This window comes from Coregonus lavaretus, assembly GCF_964263955.1.
Source record: "Coregonus lavaretus genome assembly, chromosome: 25".
Lineage (NCBI taxonomy): Eukaryota > Metazoa > Chordata > Actinopteri > Salmoniformes > Salmonidae > Coregonus > Coregonus lavaretus.
Window position 1 is genome coordinate 41,691,801 of NC_140012.1, and position 20,364 is coordinate 41,712,164.

Sequence of the window (20,364 nt, forward strand, 5' to 3'; positions counted from 1 at the left end):
TTTACATTTAACTGCCGAAAAACTATTATCGAGGTCATTTCCTTAGTAGGTGACGTCAGAGGTCAGCATGTGGGGGGAAATCGGAGCTCAGTGATGATAGACGCGTTTCCCACTAGTAATTACCAGTTGGAGGGCTGTTCGCATGGATTTTTTTCCCAGTCGTATGTGGTAAATTCCCACTTCCCACGTGGTTACGAACGCAGCATTAGGTACACTCATTAGTACACTCATTAATGCATATTGGTGGGGGCAATGTGCTGGTGGGGGCTCATTAGCATATTTGGGGGCATGGTCTACAAATGTTGTATTTGTGCCAACCGTCAGTGGAAATGTTGTGCCAGTTTAAGTGGTTTTATTGTTATGTTGATGATGATTGACCACATGTTTTGACATTGTCAGTTCTGCAGTCTTTTGTGAATTTTTTTTTACAATCAAGAGCTGCACTATTACGAGGTTACTGTGCATTTTCCAGTAGTGTAATGACAGCTGATTCGCAGGAAGTAAATGTTTAATTTTCAGTTACTTACTGTCGCCTAGTTACAAGTGGTTTATTATTGAGTTCACAGTAATTTACTGTAGCTGATCCATCAAACTCACTGACCTGATTGTGTGGTAGCAAAGTGAGTATTACAATGACATGGTGACTACCGATAAATGAAATATGGCTCTTTGGTAGCACATGCACTTTTGTCAGACTTAAGGCTGCAGAATTAACAGGGGAAAAGGGGATACAACTGAATGCATTCAACTGAGATGTGTCTTCCTTATTTAACCCAACCCCTCTGAAGCTTAATCGACATCCACATCATCAGCTTCCCGGGGAACAGTGGGTTAACTGCCTTGCTCAGGGCAGAATGACACATTATTAATCTTGTCAGCTCAGGTGATTTTAATCCCTTTTGCCCTCAGAATAGCCTCGTTTCATCGGGGATTCCACGCCCTACAAGGTGTCGAAACCATTCCACAGGGATTCTGGCCAATGTTGACTCCAATGCTTCCCACTGTTGTGTCAAACCTACAGGACAGTAGATCTCCAGGAAGAGGGTTGGACAGCCCTGGTCTATGTCATGGAAAGAGCAGGTGTTCCTAATGTTTTGTACACTCAGTGTATGTTACCCATCATTTCAGAAAATTCTAATAGTTAAAGGTGTGCAAGATATGCACTGAACAAATAGTAAAGTGTTGGGTTGAATAAATCTTTCTATATTGTTCATAAACAACACTAAAGAGTTTCATTTCCTGTTTTTGAATGCCTGTGTTCCACCCGTTTACATATTCTTCAAACTATTTTTATTTTGGTTGAGGTTAGCCAGCCTGGATCCAAACAGAACTTTTCCATTTAACTCTGATATCGTGGAGTGGAACAAAACAATTGGGTTTTGGTTCCAGTCTTCTCAATGCCCGGACATCATTTGGCTATGGGCATTGCCAAACTGGGATCGGTTAGGTGATTCTCATGGTTTCACTGGTGTGACTGGTGGTTTAGTCACCGTGTGTGAAAACCAAACAGAGGTATTCCCAAGTAGAAATCCCATAGGGATCTAATGTGCAATGAAAAACAGACTGACAAGGGTTAGTATTCTACTTGACATGGTCTTTAGATATTCAGTCTATAGTCCATATACTGGATCTGGATGGAACCCTAAAACATTCATATTCAGTTAACTTATTTACATCTGTACGTAATCATCAACGTGTTTTGGCATGTTTCCTGACAGTTGTTGAGCACAACTCATTCTGTAGAATCAAAAATGAATCATCAATAAGGATTGTGTTTTCCTTTGATGATCCCATAGTGTTTCTTCACACAGTTTAGACATGCCGAACATGTCAACGAGCTTCCCTCTTAACCAATCACATCTGTTCCTCACTCTACATAAGCAGCAGAGCAACATTTTGCCCCTCCGTGAGATCCGAGGACTGCTACTGAGAATCACTGGAAGTTCTGACCACAGGATTTCTCCAAACTCTTTTTTTTGCAAGTAGTACAATAGATACTTTACCCAACACAGAGAGAGAGAGCGATGGGAAGGAGTATTTTGTTGCTGATTTTGACAACAACCCTGGCATGGGTGTCACAGACTGAGACGGTAAGTAAGAAGTGTATAACTTGTGTTTACGCTGCAACACATTGGGAATGCATTTATTTTCAAAATGTTCGATATTTCTCAGCTTGTGTTCATTTTGCCATGTCTATTAGTATTTTAAGATTCATTTTCAAAGTTGCTTTCTGTGTTTGTCAGAGGAATGTAAAACATAACCAGTGGGGGGAAAGGACCCTATTGTCATACTTGAGTAAAAGTAAAGATACCTTAATAGAAAATGACTCAAGTGAAAGTCGCCCAGTAAAATACTACTTGAGTAAAAGCCTAAAAGTATTTGCTTTTAAATATACTAAAGTATCAAAAGTAATTTAAAATTCCTTATATTAAGGAAACCAGACTGCACCATTTCCTTGTTATTTTTAATGTACGGCTAGCCAGTGGCACACTCCAACACTCAGACATCAGTTACAAACGAAGCATGTGTTTTAGTGAGTCCACCAGATCAGAGGCAGTGGGATGACCAGGGATGTTCTCTTGATAAGTGTGTGAATTGGATCATTTTCCTGTCCTGCTAAGCATTCAAAATGTAATGAGTACTTTTGGGTGTCAGGGAAAATGTATGGAGTAAAAAGTGCATTGTTTTCTTTAGGAATGTAGTAAAGTAAAAGTTGTCAAAAAAATAAAAGGTAAAGGACAGATACCCCAAAAAACGAGTAATTTCAAGTATTTTGCACCACTGAACGTAACCTTGTGTTTGTCTGATGTCATAGCATCCATAACAATACTACATCTGTGTCGAGCCAATGCTGTATCATACCATGATGCTTTTCATAACAGATGTATGTTCTTCACAGGGCTTGCTGAGACAGAAAAGACAGCTTTCTAATTTCCCCTATCGAAGGAAATCAGGTACATCTAGCTCAATCAAGCTCTACGCCACCAGATACAGTGAGGGAAAAAAGTATTTGATCCCCTGGTGATTTTGTACGTTTGCCCACTGACAAAGACATGATCAGTCTATCATTTTAATGGTAGGTTTATTTGAACAGTGAGAGACAGAATAACAACAACAAAAATCCAGAAAAACGCACGTCAAAAATGTTATAAATTGATTTGCATTTTAATGAGGGAAATAAGTATTTGACCCCTCTGCAAAACATGACTTAGTACTTGGTGGTAAAACTCTTGTTGGCAATCACAGAGGTCAGACGTTTCTTGTAGTTGGCCACCAGGTTTGCACACATCTCAGGAGGGATTTTGTCCCACTCCTCTTTGCAGATCTTCTCCAAGTCATTAAGGTTTCGAGGCTGACGTTTGGCAACTCGAACCTTCAGCTCCCTCCACAGATTTTCTATGGGATTAAGGTCTGGAGACTGGCTAGGCCACTCCAGGACCTTAATGTGCTTCTTCTTGAGCCACTCCTTGGTGCCTTGGCCGTGTGTTTTGGGTCATTGTCATGCTGGAATACCCATCCACAACCCATTTTCAATGCCCTGGCTGAGGGAAGGAGGTTCTCACCCAAGATTTGACGGTACATGGCCCCGTCCATCGTCCCTTTGATGCAGTCAAGTTGTCCTGTCCCCTTAGCAGAAAACCCCCCCCAAAGCATAATGTTTCCACCTCCATGTTTGACGGTGGGGATGGTGTTCTTGGGGTCATAGGCAGCATTCCTCCTCCTCCAAACACGGCGAGTTGAGTTGATGCCAAAGAGCTCAATTTTGGTCTCATCTGACCACAACACTTTCACCCAGGTCTCCTCTGAATCATTCAGATGTTAATTGGCAAACTTCAGACGGGCCTGTATATGTGCTTTCTTGAGCAGGGGGACCTTGCGGGCGCTGCAGTATTTCAGTCCTTCATGGCGTAGTGTGTTACCAATTGTTTTCTTGGTGACTATGGTCCCAGCTGCCTTGAGATCATTGACAATATCCTCCTGTGTAGTTCTGGACTGATTCCTCACCGTTCTCATGATCATTGCAACTCCACGAGGTGAGATCTTGCATGGAGCCCCAGGCCGAGGGAGATTGACAGTTCTTTTGTGTTTCTTCCATTTGCGAATAATCGCACCAACTGTTGTCACCTTCTCCCCAAGCTGCTTGGCGATGGTCTTGTAGCCCATTCCAGCTTTGTGTAGGTCTACAATCTTGTCCCTGACATCCTTGGAGAGCTCTTTGGTCTTGGCCATGTTGGAGAGTTTGGAATCTGATTGATTGATTGCTTCTGTGGACAGGTGTCTTTTATACTGGTAACAAACTGAGATTAGGAGCATTCCCTTTAAGAATGTGCTCCTAATCTCAGCTCGTTACCTGTTTAAAAGACACCTGGGAGCCAGAAATCCTTCTGATTGAGAGGGGGTCAAATACTTATTTCCCTCATTAAAATGAAAATCAATTTATAAAATTTTTGACATGCGTTTTTCTGGATTTTTTTGTGGTTATTCTGTCTCTCACTGTTCAAATAATCCTACCATTAAAATTATAGACTGATCATTTCTTTGTCAGTGGGCAAACGTACAAAATCAGCAGGGGATCAAATACTTTTTTCCCTCACTGTGTATGCAACAATCAAATATATCTTCACCATATGCACACAGAGCTTATCACTCTTTTTGTTACTGTTTCTAGGTGGCCTCTGTCGTCACGGTGGCACCCCTGTCCCCGCCCTGTCCGGAGAACACATGTTCTGCTTATGCGCAGATGGTTACGGTGGCAAACACTGTGAGCTAGGTAAGGAACACTTTTTTTCACATTTGGACACTTAACAACTACTGTACCTCTTTGAATTGACGGGGGAACAATCTATTTATTGTTAAGATTCTATGTGACTTGTGTGTGTACACATCTAACTTGTGAGCTGTGGAAATAATTTCCTCATGAAGGACAACATAATCAATCAGTCAATCAATATGTTTCATTATTATTATTTAATTTGTTTCCTTCAGATACATCAGCCACCTGCTACACAGGCACTGGGATGTTCTACAGAGGTAAAGTGTCTCGGTCAGAGAGTGGACGCAGGTGTGTGGAGTGGGACCTGGACACCAGAAAACGCCTGATGGGGTCTGACGTCTCCTCCGGGAGGCACAACTACTGCAGGTAGTTTAATTAATCTGTGTCCCAAATGGCACCCTATTCCCTATATAGTGCACTACTTTTGACCAGGGCCCACAGGGCACTCTGTAGGGAATAGGGTGCAATTTGAGATTGGGCCTCAGATGTTCCACTCAACACTTGGTTGTTCATAAATGTAAATGTGTACATACAATATGTTATTTACATTTGATGGAGGAAATCTTCTCATTTTTTTTTTACTTCAGGAATCTGGAGTACAAATGGCGTCCATGGTGTAATGTAATGAAGGGTGGTGAACGGGTGCAGGAATACTGTGATATCCCTCGCTGTGGCGTACCTGTGGAGACAGGTATTTAGGTGTGGCGTACCTGTGGAGACAGGTATTTAGGTGTGGCGTACCTGTGGAGACAGGTATTTAGGTGTGGCGTACCTGTGGAGACAGGTATTTAGGTGTGGCGTACCTGTGGAGACAGGTATTTAGAAGTAGCATACCTGTGGAGGTATTTAGCTGCTTTTCTTTCTCTTACCTCGTAACTGTTGTTTGATTCTTTCATAATTTTTAGGCTTTGATTGTGAGTAACATGTAACCATACCATTACCATGTTATCACCACGTTATTCTGTGCTATAATGTAAAGTGGTAACAACTCCAGCATCTTGCAGGTCCACTTGATTATCTGCCCGCTGAGCCCGTTGTACCAGACACAGGTGAGATCAATTTCCTTGGTCTTTCTACCGTACAAAAGGAATATAATTATTAATATAATACAGTGCCTTCGGAAAGTATTCAGACCCCTTGACTTTTTCCACATTTTGTTATGTTACAGCCTTATTCTAAAATGAATGAAAAAATGTATCCTCCTCAGCAAACTACACACAATACCCTATAATGACAAAGCGAAAACCGTTTTTTTGACATTTTTGCAAATGTATTAAAAATAAAAAACAGAAATACCTTATTTACTTACAGTAAGTATTCAGACCCTTTGCTATGAGACTCGAAATTGAGCTCAGGTGCATCCTGTTTCCATTGATCATTGTTATGAGAATTTCTATCCCAATGTTTCAAAAACAAAAATTTATTACTCAGTCTCAGAGGTTGTAAATCTCTAATAATCAGACCAAGCAGCCCAGCATACAATCATCAGGCTTTATTCATTGAGAATTCTGCCCCTCACAATGAGGAACACCATTATATACACACACACATTCTTTGTCCCGAGAGACACTCCCTGACTTAGTTTCACAATTTTACAACATAACAACAACAATTTCGCTCTTCATCATCTTTCATAAACTATTCTGATTTCTCAGACTAGACTTCCTCCTTCCCTACAACAGTTATGTTCTAACCTCATGATTGAAACCGCAACCGTTACTCTTTAGCAATGGTACCTAACCTGTTTACCCACTATCTGGAGACAACAGTCTAAGCCTATAATGAAGAACATTTTGCTTTATCACATTATGCAATATTGGTTAATTAGTACATCATAATTAAAATAAGAACATTTCACAATTCTATTTAAGGGTGGAACATTTAGTCATGACTTTTTAACCTGTATATATTTAATTTCTATGTCAATCCACCCTTTGACTAAATTATCCACACTTTAATACACAAAAAAATCATTGCAATAACTTTTAAACTAGAGATTTATAGTTCTAGATAAACATCCAGTCACAGTTCTTCATTAGATTTTCACTGCAACCTTCACACATTAGAACTAAGAAAAGTTTCATCCAGTCTCAAACAATCTGAATCGTCGTCGTCCTCCACCAAGCCTGGTGGGTCATATTCTTCATTCCTTAGGTCAGAGTCCGGGATATGGGCCGTATCTCACCATCTGTTGGGAAACTGCATCTCCAACGCCTTGCTCACCAACCCTCGGACACAGGGAATAAGACAACATCCACAAAGAACAAGCATACCCATAGACGCGATTGCCGCGCCTGAAATAGTTACAACAATAGTTTTCCATTTACCAAACATTTGATCAAACCAACCGTTCAGTGAGCTATCAATACCAGAGTTCTTGGCCAGTTCGTTCGCCAGCGTGGTGAGTCCCTGAAGCGCTTTGGTCACGGAGCCGTCCGGTGCTGTATTGTTGGGGATGAAAGTACAGCACATAGATCCAAACAGAACACAAACTCTGCCCCGCTCAGCCAAAAGCATATCTAAAGCTATTCTACTCTGCCATGCCATTAAGCTAGTTGCCGCTGTCTGCTCAGCCAATCCCTTTATTGCATCACGAGTGTGGTTTATAAATCTTTGCTGGTTATAGTAAATATAATTTATCCAATCTACGTTTTTATTAATTGTTGACCACCAGAAAAGACTTGATTCAAACCCAGCTGCGATCTGATTCCTAGCTTTGAATTCTTCTGGAACCCCTCGAGGTACTCCTATCCCATCAATATATATCCCGGGAGGAGGTCCCGCTTTCTACGTGACAACCCACCCTCTTCTGAAATGTTGGATTGTTTGATGAGAGTGAAGGGCATTACGAGCTGAGCTAACGCACAGGTTCCCGTCCAATTCGTATGTAGGTGGGGCCACAATCTGGTGTTACCACACAACCACCAGATGTCAGCACGGGCCTGATTTTGGTTCCTAAAATCCTCTGGCTGTAACAAAGAGGAGAGATTAGTCATGGTCTCTTTAGTAGTGGCATTCTCTGTGTGGGAGCAGGAGCTAAGATGCCCTACCCTGTATCCTGTCTTATTAGTCCTAGAAAAACAATAATAAGAATCCCCTGAGACTTCAAACGGAGGTAACCTAGGTCGGGGTGACTTTGTTATTGGGGGATACAGATAGTGCAAGTTACTACAAGACTCCTTCACCACATTCCCAGGTGGCTTGAACAATTTAACCATGCAGGATAAACCTGACGGAGCGTTAAAGCCCGTCAAGGGGAAAGGAGTAGTTGTTAACCTTGGTTTGGCAGTCCGACAGGCGTAACAGTCGTCTATGGACATAGTTCTTGCCGTATACTGGATCCATTCTAACCACAGGTTAGGATCCCTATATCCAGTCTCCACCTGTACTACTTCCTTCAGTTTGCACTATCTTCACCACAGCCCCGGTCTCACTACCTCCCTCAGAGAGGTGTACTCTATAGGGTGCCCCAGTTGAAGAGGATATCTCACTTGTCAGGTCTGTAACATCTGCTGGGTTGATTACTACCCAGAAAGTCACTAATGGGTCTTCACAACATTTGCGGTCAAATCCTATGTACCACATTCCCTCATCCGTAGCCTTTACCTGTTTTAGCGTAATTAATAAGTCTGTTAAGTCAGGCCTGGGTAGTACAATTTTTTCAGTTTCTTCAATACAGTTATGGGGACTACCATCATTCACAACTGGAACTAATGTTGCAGGATTCAGCGTTGTACATCGTTCAATAGTTAGATTTGGCATGTTCAGCAATATTATCATACAAGATAGGTGTCGTGCTGGTGACATGTACGCCATCTTGTGTTCCAATAGCAGAATTGACACTGCATGTGGAACTTTTAAGGTTAGATCATGGTATAGTACAATTGAAGCTGAATCCTGCACTGCATTAGCAGCTGCCACAACTGATTGCAAACAGACAGGCATTGCCTGAGGCACCTCATCAAGTCTTGAAGAAAAATATGCTACCGGTTTATTTTTGTCCCCATGTTTTTGTGTCAGTACTGATGTCATATATCCCTCTCTACAATCCACAGTTTGAGTGAATGGTCTGTCATATCTAGGAAACACCAGCACCGTTGAAGAGGTCAATAATTGCTTAATTTCCTCAAATTGCAAATCAGCCTCGTTATTCCAGATTATTTTATCATGTGCTGCCATAGCTTTTCCATAGATAAGATCACTCAATTTTCCAGTGTGTAATGCATAATGGGGAATCCATGCTCGACAGTAATTTATCATTCCCAAAAAGCTCATCATTTGTTTCTTATTCAGAAGTTTAGGAGCTTCTAATATTGCCGTTTTTCTTGAGGAGTTTAGGGTTCTCCCATCCTACGTTATCGTGTGACCTAGATATATTACCTCTTGTAGTTTCTTTTTACTGACATTGTGCCCTTGTCCTGCCATAAAGGTTAACAACTGGAGAGTATCCTTTTTACACCCCTCCTTCGAGGGGTTTGCTACCAGTATATAATCGACGTATATCAAAATTTGGCTCCCCTCTTGGGGTTCAAACATTCCCAGGTTACGTGTGATAGCCTGGGAATTTTTTTTAGGACTTTCCGAATAACCTTGTGGAAGTCTCGCGTACGTGTATTTCTGACCTTTGAAGGTAAAGCCAAACCTTGACTATCAGGATGTACAGGTATACTAAAGAAAGCATTAGCTATGTCTATCACAGTAAAGTAAGAATGTTCGGGTTTCAATTGGTTCAATAGAGTGTGTGGGTCTGGAACACAGGGTGCTCTTGGAATTATGTTCTTATTTACCCCCTGTAGGTCCATTACCATTCGCCAATCATTGCTTGGAGCTGCCTTCTTTACTGGAAATACAAATGAGTTGCACTGTGCCTCATCCCCCGGGATTACCACTCCACCTTTGAGTAAGTGGTCAAATGTGGGAGTAATCCCTATAATGGCTTCTGGTTTCATTGGATATTGTTTTTGGTATGGCCTATGGTTTGACCGCGGAACAACCTGGACTGGAGTTACTCCCTTAATTAACCACACATCGGCTGGTCCCTTAGACCACAACTCCAGAGGTACAATCTCAAACTTACTTTCTTGTTCCTCTGTGAGGAGAATGTCTGGTCATTAATTATCGCATCCTATGTCTAGGTGCACAGCAGGTGTGCAACCTGCTCTCCAATTCAACTTCCTACGATATCGGCCGGTTGATTGGCTATGTTGGTCCCCGTTAGGAGCAGTCTGCCAGTCTTTAACATACTTTGCCTGTGTCACCCATTTCCCCAGATCTAACCACTCCTCTTGAGCTTCCTTTGCCAAGGAGACATGAGGGCTCCATCTCTCTCTATAGAATTGCTGACTCTGTGGCCCCAATTCGACTTCTGCTGCTGCATGGGTGTCATCATAATGAAACCATTTCAAGCCTATTGTCCTTTCTGTGGTTTTAAACAGAGCTTCCTCATATTCTTTACTAGGGCCAGAGTGTGTATTATACCACAGAGTACAATGTAAGTCATCGGGGGACATTTTAGTGGGGCCTGGTACTACATCATCAGCAAGTTCCATCAAGGTTCGGGGAATATCAGTTATTCCCCCCTTAACAAATCTTGACTATACCAATAACATGGTTCCCCTTCCCCACAGACCACCATATTGTCTCAGACCACCATATTTAATTTCTATATCAATCATCCTTGAGATGTTTCTACAACTTCATTGGAGTCCACCTGTGGTAAATTCAATTGATTGAACATGATTTGGAAAGGCACACACCTGTCTATATAAGGTCCCACAGTTGACAGTGCATGTCAGAGCAAAAACCAAGCAATGAGGTCGAAGGAATTGTCCGTAGAGCTCAGAGACAGGATTGGGTCGAGGCACAGATCTGGGGAAGGGTACCAAAAAATGTCTGCAGCATTGAAGGTCCCCAAGAACACAGTGGCCTCCATCATTCTTAAATGGAAGAAGTTTGGAACCACCAAGACTCTTCCTAGAGCTGGCAACCCGGCCAAAACTGAGCAATCGGGGGAGAAGGGCGCTGACCAAGAACCTGATGGTCACTCTGACAGCGCTCTAGAGTTCATCTGGGGAGATGGGAGAACCTTCCAGAAGGACAACCATCTCTGCAGCACTCCACCAATCAGGCCTTTATGGTAGAGTGGCCAGACGGAAGCCAATCCTCAGTAAAAAGGCACATGACAGCCCGTTTGGAGTTTGCCAAAAGGCACATAAAGACTCTCAGACCATGAGAAAACAAGATTATCTGGTCTGATGAAATCAAGATTGAACTCGTTGGCCTGAATGCCAAGCGTCACGTCTGGAGGAAACCTGGCACCATCACTACGGTGAAGCATGGTGGTGGCAGCATCATGCTGTAGGGATATTTTTCAGAGGCAGGGACTGGGAGACTAGTCAGGATCAAGGGAAAGATTAATGGAGCAAAGTACAGAGAGATCCTTGATGAAAACCTGCTCCAGAGCGCTCAGGACCTCAGACTGGGGCGAAGGTTCAACTCCCAACAGGACAACAACCCTAAGCACACAGCCAATACAACGCAGGAGTGGCTTCGGGACAAGTCTCTGAATGTCCTTGAGTGGCCCAGCCAGAGCCCGGACTTGAATCCGATTGAACGTCTCTGGAGAGACCTGAAAATAGCTGTGCAGCGACGCTCCCCATCCAACCTGACAGAGCTTGAGAGGATCTGCAGAGAAGAATGGGAGAAACTCCCCAAATACATGTGTGCCAAGCTTGTAGCGTCATACCCAAGAAGACTCAAGGCTGTAATCGCTGCCAAAGGTGCTTCAACAAAGTACTGAGTAAAGGGTCTGAATACTTATGTAAATGTGATATTTCAGTTTTAAATTTGTAATACATTTGCAAATAATTCTAAACCTTTTTTTGCTTTGTCATTATGGGATATTGTGTGTAGATTGATGAGGGGGAAAAAACTACTTAAACTATTTTCAAATAAGACTAACGTAACAAAATGTGGAAATGGTCAAGGGGTCTGAATACTTTCAGACGGCACTGTATATAACTATCCTTGACCCTTCTTCCGTGCTCATTCTGTTAAGTTTACATGGCAATTTGAATATACATTTTAAGCAACTTAAACCTTTTTCCATGCTCTTATCAGTCTCGTTTTCATTTCAATTGATTTGGTTGCTCTCTCACAGCTTCCACATGTGGCCAGCGTACCGGGAAGCAGATGAAGATCGTAGGAGGGACAGTTGCTACTGTGGAATCCCACCCGTGGATGGCTGCCATATTCTGGAGGAGCAGGCATTCTAAAGAGAATGTGTTCCGCTGTGGAGGAAGTCTGATCTCTCCGTGCTGGGTGCTGTCTGCTGCCCACTGCTTCCCTGACAGGTAAGAGGCAGCACTGACATTTCTCAATGGTAACAAGCCAGTGAGGGTATACCGTGTCATTTATGATAGGACCCGGCCACCTCCTCTTGAGATATTGATCGTACTTTAGTAGCCATTTCCTGCAGTTAAATAACCTAGTGGCCTCATGGGTGGAATTATATTAATATTTTTCATAATTTCATAATTAAATCTTAAAAATAAAAAAAATGTTGTTATATTTGAGTTTTCTGTGATGTATATAAAGTGTATTATTGGGATGAGAACTCAACATTCAATACATTTCAACTCTATATCTGACATTGTAAAGATGTCTTTTTTCTTAAGCCCATAACCATGTGTGTGTGAGGGGTATACTTCTGTTACAAAGTAGGTTTGTATAAGACTACCCAGAAACACTCTGTGTGACGCTGATATAGCCCAGTGCAGTAAAAGGTTAATCCCCCTAAAGGGGACATGGGATTGCAGCAGACAATACATACAACCCCAATAAATAAATAAAACACAATAAAAGGACACACATGAAGACACAAAAGCAGCACATCATCAATGAATATAAAAAAAACAAAGTGTTCCTGTTAAAAAGCTTAAGGTAAAAAGGACCTGCTGAAACGCTCCGTTTTGCTCCTAGGTAAAAATAAATACGATTGAACTGATTGATCTGACGCTATGATATTCCGCTAATGTTTTCATAGTGTGTAACTATAACCTGTTACCATGCGTTTAGTATGTTATTACCACTTTATTCTGTGCTGTAATGTAAAAGTGGTACCAAACCACTCGTTGGGGTTTGATGTGTTGTGTTGGCGTTTTGATATGTTGTGTTGGTGTTTTGATGTGTTGTGTTGGCGTTTTGATGTGTTGTGTTGGCGTTTTGATGTGTTGTGTTGGCGTTTTGATGTGTTGTGTTGGGGTTTGATGTGTTGTGTTGGGGTTTGATGTGTTGTGTTGGGGTTTTGATGTGTTGTGTTGGCGTTTTGATGTGTTGTGTTGGGGTTTGATGTGTTGTGTTGGCGTTTTGATGTGTTGTGTTGGGGTTTGATGTGTTGTGTTGGCGTTTTGATGTGTTGTGTTGGGGTTTGATGTGTTGTGTTGGCGTTTTGATGTGTTGTGTTGGGGTTTGATGTGTTGTGTTGGCGTTTTGATGTGTTGTGTTGGCGTTTTGATGTGTTGTGTTGGGGTTTGATGTGTTGTGTTGGCATTTTGATGTGTTGTGTTGGGGTTTGATGTGTTGTGTTGGGGTTTGATGTGTTGTGTTGGCATTTTGATGTGTTGTGTTGGGGTTTGATGTGTTGTGTGGGGGTTTGATGTGTTGTGTTGGCGTTTTGATGTGTTGTGTTGGGGTTTGATGTGTTGTGTTGGCGTTTTGATGTGTTGTGTTGGGGTTTGATGTGTTGTGTTGGGGTTTGATGTGTTGTGTTGGCGTTTTGATGTGTTGTGTTGGGGTTTGATGTGTTGTGTTGGGGTTTGATGTGTTGTGTTGGGGTTTCCTCACACAGCTCTCACACTAAAGCCTGCAGCCTCTCCGTCACTCTGGGGAAGAGTGCCATCAACGAGACTGACGACACCAAAGAACAGACGTTTCAGGTGGAGAAGGTCATCGTGCACGCAGAGTTCGACAACAGTGAAGGCAACTTCAACAATGACATCGGTATGAATTAACACTGTTTTTATGTCCCAGATCTGTTTGTTCTGTCTTGCCAACTCCTCTCACGCCAATGGCCAGAAGAGTTAGCAAGACAACACAAACAGATCTGGTACCAGGCGATTGAATTCCCATCTCACTGTGGTATTGATTTTTGAGTTTGTATGTTGTGTGAAGGCCAAATTTGAAACTTCAGTACATGTGTCATGGTATTTCAGACTGTCATGATGATAATAATGCAGAGTGGATGATTGATGCGTTTCCCATACAGCTCTGCTGAAGTTAAAGGCTATAGATGGTCAGTGTGCAGAGGAGAGCAGCTCTGTGAGGACTGTCTGTCTGCCCCCGGCACGCCAGGCCCTCAACGCGGGATCCTCCTGTGAGATAGCTGGATACGGAAGACAGAAGGAGGGTAAGGAGGATCATCTACAACACACCAGAGCCCGTATTCATAAAAGCATCTCAGAGTAGGAGAAGACAAGTTTATGGGGAAGACAAGTCCATTAACTTACAAATGTGTGTTTATGCTCACAACCCAACCCCCCTGAGACACAAACACCCCCCGAGGGGCTGGCACAGTGCAGTGCCCCTGGAGCAATTATAGGTGTTTAAGTGCCTTGCTCAAAGTGACAACGGCAGGCAATGGTATTGAAGATGATACCACGCACCAGATTTTTTGTCTGAGCTGGGATTTGAACCATCAACCCTCCGTCCTCCGCTTCTCTAAGCGCCCACCCCAGAGTAGGAGCACTGATCTAGGATCAGGCCCCGCCTTTCCATTCGTTTACAATCTAAAAGAAAACTCGGAGTCTGAGACCACTCATTTAAATGTCTCAAACATTGTTTTGTTGTACTGTGTCCGCTCTTCATGAAGGTTTATGGTACAATTCACAGTACCTGAGGGAGGCAACGGTGAACCTTTTGGCCCATGATGTCTGCTCAGATAAGGAGTACTACGGAAACCTGATCACAGATAACATGTTCTGTGCTGGGACACCGGACTGGAGTCAAGATGCGTGCAAGGTATGATCTGCAGAAGTGACTTGAAATGACAATTTCTCTTCAGCAGTTAATGTGTATTTGGAAAATAATGCCATTCAAAGTTATTGAAAACAGAGACATGTAAGAACAATATAAGGAGAGTGTTTCTCCATGATAAATATTCTGTATTTCGAGTATAACTATATATACAAATAATAATGAATTAATTGTGAATAATGATGAGTGAGAAAGTTAGAGTCATAGATATCATACCACCCCCCCCCCCCCCCCCCAAAAAAATGCTAACCTCCCCTGTTATTGTAATGGTGAGAGGTTAGCATGTCTTGGGGGTATGATATTTGTGCCTTTGTAACTTTCTCACTCATCATCCTTCACGATTGATTCATGATTATCCGTAATCATGGTAGCATAGCATCCACATTAATATAGAAGAAGTCTTTAGAAACACATTCTATTCTTATTTACAATAAAAGTGACTCCAAAATGACACAATACATTATTTACCATTCATTTCTATTGGGCACAAAATAATCTGAAACACAACCAAAACAAACTGCAAATGCATCCAACTAATTTGTAGAGTCACAAGCGTGATGTACTGTAGTCATTGATGCTAGGAATATGGGACAAAATACGAAACTTTTGACTACTTTAACACACATATACAGTGGGGAGAACAAGTATTTGATACACTGCCGATTTTGCAGGTTTTCCTACTTACAAAGCATGTAGAGGTCTGTAATTTTTATCATAGGTACACTTCAACTGTGAGAGACGGAATCTAAAACAAAAATCCAGAAAATCACATTGTATGATTTTTAAGTAATTAATTTCCATTTTATTGCATGACATAAGTATTTGATACATCAGAAAAGCAGAACTTAATATTTGGTACAGAAACCTTCGTTTGCAATTACAGAGATCATACGTTTCCTGTAGGTCTTGACCAGGTTTGCACACACTGCAGCAGGGATTTTGGCCCACTCCTCCATACAGACCTTCTCCAGATCCTTCAGGTTTCGGGGCTGTCGCTGGGCAATACGGACTTTCAGCTCCCTCCAAAGATTTTCTATTGGGTTCAGGTCTGGAGACTGGCTAGGCCACTCCAGGACCTTGAGATGCTTCTTACGGAGCCACTCCTTAGTTGCCCTGGCTGTGTGTTTCGGGTCGTTGTCATGCTGGAAGACCCAGCCACGACCCATCTTCAATGCTCTTACTGAGGGAAGGAGGTTGTTGGCCAAGATCTCGTGATACATAGCCCCATCCATCCTCCCCTCAATACGGTGCAGTCGTCCTGTCCCCTTTGCAGAAAAGCATCCCCAAAGAATGATGTTTCCACCTCCATGCTTCATGGTTGGGATGGTGTTCTTGGGGTTGTACTCATTCTTCTTCTTCCTCCAAACACGGCGAGTGGAGTTTAGACCAAAAAGCTCTATTTTTGTCTCATCAGACCACATGACCTTCTCCCATTCCTCCTCTGGATCATCCAGATGGTCATTGGCAAACTGCAGACGGGCCTGGACATGCGCTGGCTTGAGCAGGGGGACCTTGCGTGCGCTGCAGGATTTTAATCCATGACGGCGTAGTGTGTTACTAATGGTTTTCTTTGAGACTGTGGTCCCAGCTCTCTTCAGGTCATTGACCAGGTCCTGCCGTGTAGTTCTGGGCTGATCCCTCACCTTCCTCATGATCATTGATGCCCCACGAGGTGAGATCTTGCATGGAGCCCCAGACCGAGGTTGATTGACCGTCATCTTGAACTTCTTCCATTTTCTTATAATTGCGCCAACAGTTGTTGCCTTCTCACCAAGCTGCTTGCCTATTGTCCTGTAGCCCATCCCAGCCTTAAGCAGGTCTACAATTTTATCCCTGATGTCCTTACACAGCTCTCTGGTCTTGGCCATTGTGAAGAGGTTGGAGTCTGTTTGATTGAGTGTGTGGACAGGTGTCTTGTATACAGGTAACGAGTTCAAACAGGTGCAGTTAATACAGGTAATGAGTGGAGAACAGGAGGGCTTCTTAAAGAAAAACGAACAGGTCTGTGAGAGCCGGAATTCTTACTGGTTGGTAGGTGATCAAATACTTATGTCATGCAATAAAATGCAAATTAATTACTTAAAAATCATACAATGTGATTTTCTGGATTTTTGTTTTAGATTCCGTCTCTCACAGTTGAAGTGTACCTATGATCAAAATTACAGACCTCTACATGCTTTGTAAGTAGGAAAACCTGCAAAATCGGCAGTGTATCAAATACTTGTTCTCCCCACTGTAAGTGAATTTGTCTAAATACCTTTGGTTACCTAAAAAGGGGGGACTATGTACAAAAAGTGCTGTAATTTCTAAATGAAAATGCCCTCAAATTAAAGCTAACACTTTAACCTCATAGTCATTGTACCATTTCAAATCCAAAGTGCTGGAGCACAGAGCCAAAACAATAAAAACGTGTGTCACTGTCCCAATACTTTTGGACTTCACCGTGTATTAGACAGTATTCCTCTTTTCTTCCCAGGGTGATTCCGGAGGGCCCATGGTGTGTGAGGTGGATAATCGGATGTTCCTTTTTGGAATCGTCAGTTGGGGCGAGGGTTGTTCTAGAGCATTACGCCCAGGCGTGTACACAACAGTGACCAACTACAACAAGTGGATAGAGGAGAACACAGGCCTATCCTCCATCGCATCAGGGTCTATGTATCCACATAAATAACCTCCTTAGGGTCTTTGTTATAGATGGTCTATCATGTTGTGTAAATTGTACATATATAGGAATATAAGTATTTTAACTCCTGTCATTTAAACATATTTTTGTTCTTCTGTCTTCTCAAACGGGGCAACAATACAGCATTTTTATATTACTCACAAATCCAAGGTTATTCCAAAACGTCTCCAACCTTGAAAGTCTGCTGTAGCAAACGTGGGAAAATCTCCTTCCAGTGACTCACCAGTGACAGCTTGTAATATGGTTACCTCCTTAATAACATACACCCCTCACCACCCTCCCCACCCTCACCACCCAGGATCCTCGACCTAGTCATGAATCTGGAATCTGTATTGACCAGTGGTCAACCTTGAACCACAAGGCTTGAGATATTTTACCCGATGGCAATTTAAACATAATTAAGTCTAGACTTTTGCCTTAAATTTGTCACCTGGATGAAAGGAATGATTCATACCTCCAATGACAGGTCTTGTTAAGATGATTTGTTTGGTTTTGTAGTGGTCAGTTGACAGTCTTGTCCATCAGCCAGCTCTTTTTCTGTTGAACCAATGTATGTGGTAGCAATTAGCCTGAGGGGCGAGGTTAGTCAGTTAATGGCAAAACATTTAGCCTATGTTTTTGGAATTCTTCAGCATTATTAGTGCCTGATGAGAGGCCTATAGTGGTGAGCCTGAGTTTTCCAACAGCTCACTCATTCCATTCAACCCATAAAATGAGACTTGTTACAGTGTTGAATTGCAGCTGTTGAAAGAGGCATTCCATCTCTGTTGGCAAGAAATATTATCTGTGTGTAACTCAGAGAATCTTTATTTTAATTTGTCATGGTTTTTCACACAATGAATAACATTAGCATTACTATTGTTTTGAGTTATTTAGCTAATAAACTTTGTAACATACTTATTTCATACTTATTCCATGACTACATTCTAATACTTAACATGCACAATGGTCTCTCTCTCTCTCTCTCTCCCGATCATTAAAAGGTCTGAGTGGTGAGTTTCAGAGTGGGGAGTAGAGGGGGCTTACCTTGTCTTCAGCCTGGCAGGGAAGTCATGACAACTGTTGTGGAACTTGACACGCAGCACTCTGTGTGTGTGTGTGTGTCTGTGCTGGAGAACTTGACACGCTGCGCAGGGATTAGTGGAAGCCCTCCTCACAGGAAGCCACTAGCAGCACCACGGCAGCTGGCCCTGTCCCACCGTGTTATTTTTGTTTTAACGGCTAGCTGTGGGAATATGTCATAGAGGGGGAAGTGTGGGAAAGGAGGGGTGTGTAAAAGACATCAGCCATGGCAGGAATTACATACTCAGAGCTGGGGTCCCCACGGTTACAGTAACCTACGGTGACATCACCCGGTTCCGGGTTTCACCAGAGAACTTGAGACGGGATGAGCAACAAACACATTAACTAAATCCAATTTTAAAGACATACAGTGATACCTACAGAGATATCATATCATGCTACCTCTGTACAGTGCCAAGTATACAAAGGTGATAGAGTTCAGTGAAGCTGGGGTGGCTAGCTGAGTTAAAACGACACAATGGTTTAATTTAATAAGCTCGTAAGATTTACATTAAATATAAAAAAAATATATAAAACATTTGAAAGTCCTCCTGTAGTCATTTTCCGGTATAACAATGTAGTACAGTTTCTAATTGGGCATGATAATAAGTGAGTATCGAATTTCCTCAATTATTTCAAGCTATTGTATTTACTACATTTCACCACAAGATGGTGGAGGTGTTAACTATCCATGGCATTGCAAGGCCTTTGTACAGACAGAGTGCTGTTGATGCATAACTTAACTGAGGCTTCAAAATAGCCTTTTCTCAAAGCATCTAAAGAATACTTTCAGCAATATCAGGACAATTCCTAATACATAAAATGATAGCATGGCATCATAGGAGAACAGTATGCATCTGTTTCCTTCACAATAGTTATAAAAAAAATTAATGAAATGTGCCAACACTTAACATTTACGCATGCCACTCACATTGTTTGAGTAGGAACTAAATACAAACTACAAACAATTCTATATCAGGTCTGTGTGGACAGACGGTATCCTTCAGTTGTTCTATCAGCTGTAGCGCGTAGGAAGGAGGCCAGGGGTTATGTCCCAAATTGCACCCTATTCCCTATATTCCCGCAGGACCCAGGTCAAAGTAATGCACTACATAGGGAATAGGGTGCCATTTGGGACACAGCCACCCATCTTGACCAGCAGGCGGCCCCACATGCATTCCAGACTGTTCACAGGGGAGGGTCCTGGGAGCAACCCCAAACTTCAGAGAACTACAACCCCAAACTTCAGAGAACTACAACCCCAAACTTCAGAGAACTACAACCCCAATCTTCAGAGAACTACAGCCTGCTGCCTTCACAGGGGAGGGCCCTGGGAGCAACCCCAATCTTCAGAGAACTACAACCCCAAACTTCAGAGAACTACAACCCCAAACTTCAGAGAACTACAACCCCAATCTTCAGAGAACTACAGCCTGCTGCCTTCACAGGGGAGGGCCCTGGGAGCAACCCCAATCTTCAGAGAACTACAGCCTGCTGCCTTCACACGGGAGGGTCCTGGAACCAACCCCAATCTTCAGAGAACTACAACCCCAAACTTCAGAGAACTACAACCCCAATCTTCAAAGAATTACAGCCTGCTGCCTTCACACGGGAGGGTCTTGGGAGCAACCCCAATCTTCAGAGAACTACAACCCCAAACTTCAGAGAACTACAACCCCAATCTTCAGAGAACTACAGCCTGCTGCCTTCACAGGGGAGGGCCCTGGGAGCAACCCCAATCTTCAGAGAACTACAACCCCAAACTTCAGAGAACTACAGCCTGCTGCCTTCACATGGGAGGGTCCTGGGAGCA

General features: G+C 42.7%; 1 protein-coding gene across 1 annotated transcript; it reads left to right on the forward strand.

The window, feature by feature from the left end:
- Positions 1–1,875: 1,875 nt before the first annotated feature.
- On the forward strand, positions 1,876–18,399 carry LOC311100468 (urokinase-type plasminogen activator-like). The gene is made up of 11 exons (XM_084141388.1): positions 1,876–2,090; positions 2,900–2,954; positions 4,670–4,771; positions 4,987–5,140; positions 5,362–5,465; positions 5,779–5,823; positions 11,934–12,126; positions 13,623–13,774; positions 14,040–14,180; positions 14,643–14,791; positions 17,283–18,399. Exons 1-11 carry the CDS (start codon positions 2,025–2,027, stop codon positions 17,475–17,477), a joined length of 1,356 nt encoding a protein of 451 aa, XP_083997514.1. The 5' UTR covers positions 1,876–2,024; the 3' UTR covers positions 17,478–18,399.
- The last annotated feature ends 1,965 nt before the right edge of the window (positions 18,400–20,364 follow it).

What these genes read in the sequence shown, in the direction of transcription:
- LOC311100468 (XM_084141388.1), top strand. Translation starts at nt 2,025, where the DNA reads ATGGGAAGGAGTATTTTGTTGCTGATTTTGACAACAACCCTGGCATGG. An exon ending in GCCCACTGCTTCCCTGACAG is followed by an intron (nt 12,127 to 13,622) that starts GTAAGAGGCAGC and finishes TTCCTCACACAG; the next exon opens with CTCTCACACTAAAGCCTGCA. An exon ending in GGAGTCAAGATGCGTGCAAG is followed by an intron (nt 14,792 to 17,282) that starts GTATGATCTGCA and finishes TTTTCTTCCCAG; the next exon opens with GGTGATTCCGGAGGGCCCAT.